Source organism: Morone saxatilis, unplaced genomic scaffold, assembly GCF_004916995.1.
Source record: "Morone saxatilis isolate NCDOM2014 unplaced genomic scaffold, NCSU_SB_2.0 Contig11, whole genome shotgun sequence".
NCBI lineage: Eukaryota > Metazoa > Chordata > Actinopteri > Moronidae > Morone > Morone saxatilis.
Genome location: NW_023339663.1, coordinates 10,590,343 through 10,596,243, shown reverse-complemented (window position 1 = coordinate 10,596,243; position 5,901 = coordinate 10,590,343). Strand labels below are relative to the sequence as shown.

At 39.1% G+C, this 5,901-nt stretch overlaps 1 protein-coding gene across 1 annotated transcript in view; it reads right to left on the bottom strand.

Annotated features, from left to right (window-relative positions):
• Positions 1–165: 165 nt before the first annotated feature.
• LOC118321188 (transmembrane protein 255B) overlaps positions 166–5,901 on the bottom strand; it is a 16,482-nt gene continuing 10,746 nt past the window's right edge. Inside the window, exons 5-9 of the mRNA XM_035652414.1 lie at positions 4,696–4,776; positions 4,056–4,141; positions 2,590–2,749; positions 1,656–1,802; positions 166–471 (exon numbers count right to left, since the gene is read on the bottom strand). Coding sequence (XP_035508307.1) covers positions 235–471; positions 1,656–1,802; positions 2,590–2,749; positions 4,056–4,141; positions 4,696–4,776 — 711 coding nt within the window. The 3' untranslated portion in view covers positions 166–234. The remainder of the gene's footprint in view (positions 472–1,655; positions 1,803–2,589; positions 2,750–4,055; positions 4,142–4,695; positions 4,777–5,901) is intronic.

Genomic DNA, 5,901 nt, shown 5'->3' with positions numbered 1-5,901 from the left:
AATACACATGAAACAACTTAATCATGTCTATATAATCACACTATATAGCTATAAATCTGTCTCTCTTCAGTGCGACCACATGAAACGTAGCATTTACATCAGTACAGAGTAGTCGAGAAGCTCACTGAGTGTTTTCCGTCTACAAGGTCTCCTATGAAATGTCTTGTGCTACATTCAGTCTGACCAGATCAAGATATTTTTTCTCCAACATGCCCCATGTGTTTATCTAAGGGCTCAGCAGGCGTAAGGTGGAGGTTTCTCAAAGGGGTTGTAGGCAGATCCATAGAGGACAGGAGCGTTGGGTGTCAGCATGTAGCCCCCTGGTTCCTGGGTGGCTCCCTGAGGCTGTGGCTGGGTGGGAGCCTGAGAGGGCTGCTGGTTCTGGTTCTCCTCAGACAGGCAGGAGTTGGATGCAGGGCCTCCATCAGGGATCATCTGGGGAGTAGCAGGTGGCTGGTAGCCGTTGTTGTGCTGTGGGAGAGGAGAGACAGAGAGGGGTGGGTTCCAACGGTATGTGGAAGTAGAGCCAAAGAAGATACCTAAAATCATTTCTAACATTTTTATGTGAGGTGTTTTTTTTTAATTCTCTTGATTGTGTTGTTTTGTTCTCTGATAGCAGACAAAGAAAACTTTAGACAAAAATTTGCAGTCATCATTAAAAATACACCATGATACATACAGTATATATGAAACAATGCAACTGCTGATTCAAGGTGATTGGCTTGTTTAAGAAGTGCAGGCCATGTAACCGTTTACTTTATGGCACCTATTCATAAAACATCAGACATTCCTGTTTTCAACAGATGCTTGGATAAACATCATCACACAAAGATTTATCTCTATGAGACAAGAAGACCAGTAGAACAATCTACAGCAATGCTAGCGGCTCTGTGAAACTGTATTTAGGCACAATGGTGCTTTGAGCTAAATGCTAAGATGCCCATAATGACAATGCTAAGATGCTGATGTTTAGTTGGTATAATGTTTACAATGTTCACTATCTTAGTTACAAAGTACGAATGAGCTTGTTCTCAAAATCACAAATGTCAACCTCATGGTCAAGTCACACCATAAATGTACCAGATTTCATAGCAATCCATCTAATATTTGTCAAGATAATTCAGTCTGAACCAAAGCGGTGGACCGACTGACCTTGACATCCCTAAAGCCGTGCCTCTATCGTGTCTAAAAATGTGGTCTTTGTGATGGTTCATCCATCAGTACACGTGTAGGATTGAGAAAACGTGGTTTTAGTCAAGCCTTGCAGGTGATCCACTCAGTAATGTGACGTGGCAGCAGTGCAGATTAATAGTTTTCTTTCTGGCCAAGCGCTTTGATGTTTGAGAGTGAAACATCTGTGCTGAAGCAGGAAGAATACATTTGATCCAGTGTTGCTCATCTGGTCTCCAAACTAATACACTGGCACAGGAAGATGGGCTTTTTTATCACAGCAGTAGACGTTTTCTACTTGTCATTGTAGGAAAAAAACAGGTGTTACTAATAACATTAAAGATGGCTCTGTTCTATTCAAGTGTCCCAGTAAGCTGTGACAGTTAAATTCAGCCGTCACTAATTTTGTTATTCACACTTTTCCTACAGAGTAATAGGTCTTCTGTGAAAAGGTTCCTATTAATGGTTCTTTTTTTTGTTCCTACCTGCATGGGTATTGGATAGTTGGGGTAGGCGGGCAGAGTCTGTCCCGAAGGACAGAAGCCAGCGTAGGTGAGCATGTGCTGGTTGGGGTTGTACAGGATGTGGGGTGGTGGTGTGGGGCTGGGAGCCATCTGCGGAGTTGGCTTCTGCTGCAGGAAGACAGTAAAAATGCTTTGGATAAGACTGGAAGTCATCAGAAAGGAAGTGAGCGTGCACCAGTTACACATGAAACACACACACACACACACACTTCATTATATTAGAGTAATATGATTGCTGCCTAATGTACTGAAAGAACAGTAATCGTAAAATCAGGACCATTAAGACTAACAAAATAACATCAGTGTCTCATGTCTCTGAAAGAGAGAGAGACCAGACTACCATTCATGCCAGAGAAATAGCATTTTACTGAGGTTTTAGTACTTTCATGTGTGAGCAGTATATTTTTGAAAATGTGGTAAGGCAGTGAAACAAAAAGATATCTGCACACATAAATCAGTCTTATGTTTCAAACAAAGCATTGGTAAAGTAACAGTAACAGGTTCAATCTGTGTTGATCAGATGCATGTTTAGCACCAATCTAACCTTTTCTGGAAGCTTAGAAAAAAGCTCAAGTTAGAGATGTTGTTGCAGTGCCATTAAAATAATGTACTCTAATGACACACCCTGAAGATCAGACAGGATCCTATGTTTTACACAGGCCAGAAACAGATGTTAGGGATTTTACGTTGTTCAGTGTCAGATGCTGTACGTAGCCTGCGGGCAATAAGGAAAGGTAACTAGTTTGAAGTCACGAGTAGAATAAAAAGCCTTCATCAAGGGTGCTGTAACTTTTATCTCAGGCTCAGACTGCCTTTAAATCTTCAACCTTTGAATTCTCCCTTTGAAATCACCCTTCACTCCAAAGAGCACTTTAAAAAAACATGTTGGGCTCACAATATCTTTGTACGCTCCAAGGATGGCGGCAGTGATGATTCCCAGGAACAGGCCGATCACGTTGAGCACCACTGAGGCCCACAGCAGACGGTGCAGGTGGATCACATCCCAGCAGCTGCTGACCCCGGTAAACTGATAGTACTGCGTGTGGTACTCTAAGCTGGAAGAGGAGGAGAGCCGTCATGGGCTGGTTAGGATGACTTAGAGGCTGAAGATCTGTTTTTATTATTATTGTTGCAAATCACAAAGCATGTGTTCTTTATATTAAGGGGAGGAGACAAAGAAACAAAGAATTTTCCAGGCAGCCATTTATCTGCTAATAACTAAATATTTGCAAGCTAAGAGAAACTTTTTGGAAAACTCTTCCTCTTTGGTGTGTTCAAGAGCTTATGGAAAACTCTACCATGTGGGATTTGAAAGTTGGCCGTACAACAGGAACCTCTTTTCATGCAAAAAAGTGCCAAAATCAAAGGATCCAAGAGTGATTTCCAAACAGCAGAGCCTGTAAATGCATTTTTTGGCAGCCAGCTCTGCAATCTAAGATACTGTTTTTACACTAGCCCCTGCTCTCTACTGTATCATCGAACAAGTGTAACATTAACTGACAAAAACACATAAACAAACATTTTGACTGTAGGAATGATATCTTGAGACAGTTAAATCACAATACAAATATGTCAAGATTCTAAACGGTGAGATGAAAAATGAATCGTCATACTGTTTTTATACAGTAGAGGGCACTATCTAATTTTTACTTTCACAAATAAAAGGAAATAAACATTGTTTTGCACAATTTATGCACCCTATTTCACCATTTCAGAAATAAAAAGGAATTCTTTAATTAAATAAAGACAATATGTTTTGTAGGAATATGTTTTATACTGTGAACCCAGTATCATGAATTGTATCAAATGGTGAGTTTAGTGTATCCTCCCTAGTTTACTGTGTGGATGCATACATGCACTCTAATGTTGCTCAGATCCAGAGGTGGCAACAGTACACACAGTATTTACTCAAGTAGAAGTAGCAATACTTACTGTGTAAAAAGTAATGATTCAACTTTTTCCCTCAAGTAAAAGGGGGAAAAGTACAGGCTCTGAAATGTTAAAATCAAAGGATAACAGTAAAAAGTACCCTCTTGGTTTCTCTGAAGGATATTTCTAATCGATGTTTCTGTGCTAAGTTAACTGAAACTTAAAATAGGGTCAACCTAACGACAAAAAACAGACCTTTTCGTCATGTTATGTCTGTTATGCCTGATATAAACCAGTCTTGATGTTGGGATGGTATGCAATGATGCAAAACTTAATAAATATGATAATAATGATAGATAATTCCCCTCAAATGCATTAAAACACAAGTACATTTGTGTAAAAATGTAGGCAAAAGTAAAACGAAAAAATGAAGTATTTGTACTTCCCACCTCTGCTCAGATGTGAACCCCAGCAGTTTGAGTTGTGTCTCACCTCTCACAGTTGTACAGGTAGCAGCAGTAGCAGGTGTTGCTCCTCAGTTTCAGCTTGCACGCTTTGTCGAATGAACGGCACGTCACCTGCGGCGTCAGAGAAAGGTTCTCAGAGCTTTAATCATTTGTAATAAAAAGTTGTAATAAGAGTTTTAATAACCTCATGGAAACTGACAGCAACAGTCAGATAAGCTGCATGTTAACATGTAATTTCATTTGTTTGTAATTTGAGTTGTGTGTGTGTATATATATATATATATATATATATATGTTGTTTTCAGTGCAGTGACACTATTTGACCACTAGATGTCACTACACACTTTGTGAATTAAGCACCAGAAACCTGCAGGACAGACTATAATCTTACAGTGTATTTACCTAAAATGCATTTCAAACAGTTACAGTTACAACATTTGGAAGACAACATGTGTCTCAGCAGTGTGTAGGAGGAGTAAGACTGGTAAGTGAATGGGAAGCACACATTAGGTTAGGCTAAGTAAGTATTTCGATTATTATTCTAGATGCTCTGTGAGGTTTTTGGTGTGTCTATACAACACACACAGTCGCAGGTGATATTAAGTGTGTACATATACAGTATATATATATATATATATATATATACATACATGTATTAGAATCACCTCTGTATAGTAGCTGTCGTAGGCATATCCCGATCCACTGGCGTAGAAGTCACACATGTCCTCTTGCAAGGGCCTTGTGTCCTGTGTTAGAAACATGACCCACAGTTATATGGAAGCAGACAAACTAATATCAAATGTATAGCTCAGTCAACTTGTCATTCACCACAACTGGGATCTTAATGTTTCTCCCTGCATCAGTTTTTTTATTTATAGTAAATTCTCAATGGTTTCAATGATGCACTTTTTGTATCATGTAAAACTTACACGTGTGTGAATTTATGCATCACCCTCCTGTTTCTCTGTGAGGGTTTACAACACGTGCCCACTCAAAGCCGTCCACTGCACCAGACTACAAAACCTGCAGCATTAAACCTCATTGGACTTTATATAATGTGGAATATAATGTGATTGTCCGAAGCTTGGAGGTGCAATAAATATGACTTTTACTGTCCTGTGAGCACAAAGTGAATATATCTGCAGAGGTTTGATAGCACTGTTGATCAATATCAGCGTCTTGGTGCCAGGTGCTGAGAGGTCCAGCTTTTTAAACCCTCTCTGGTCCATACTCATTAAGACACTCATTAAAATTCATTAAGTCGGTGTGACAAACGGAGGTGTTGGTGTCTACGTATCCAAACACTGAGAACATCTAAGATATCCAGTAAGGAAGCAACAATGACCTTATTGACCTCTCCGCATTTTCCCTTCATTCCCATGTAAACAAATAAAATCAGGTATTTGCACAAATTTAATTTCACGTAAAATAATTTAGTCTGAGAGTTACTAAAGTCAAGAGAGTTTGAAACTGTCCTCTGACTGATGGGGACCAGGGGCAGATCTAGAGAATGTGGTGACAACGGGGTGGCATGAAGGAGTGTCAGAAATGTATATACTAATGAAATTGCAAACAATCACATTGTATATTTGCTTGGAAAAGCCCGCAAATTAAGATATTTTAACTCGAAAGCATTACATTATTGTGGCACATGAGTAAAGCATTAGAAATATCAAATTGTTTTAGTTCCAAATCTTCACACATTTTTCCAAATATGTTTTCATTGAACTCAAGCCTATCACTTAGTCTAAAATGTGGCCATAACAGATCATTAAATGAATTTATATTTTTTAACACATAATTCATAAAACTAATCTAAATGAATGTGTTAAATGTGACAACATCTGACACCAAACTAGGGTGGCCAGGCA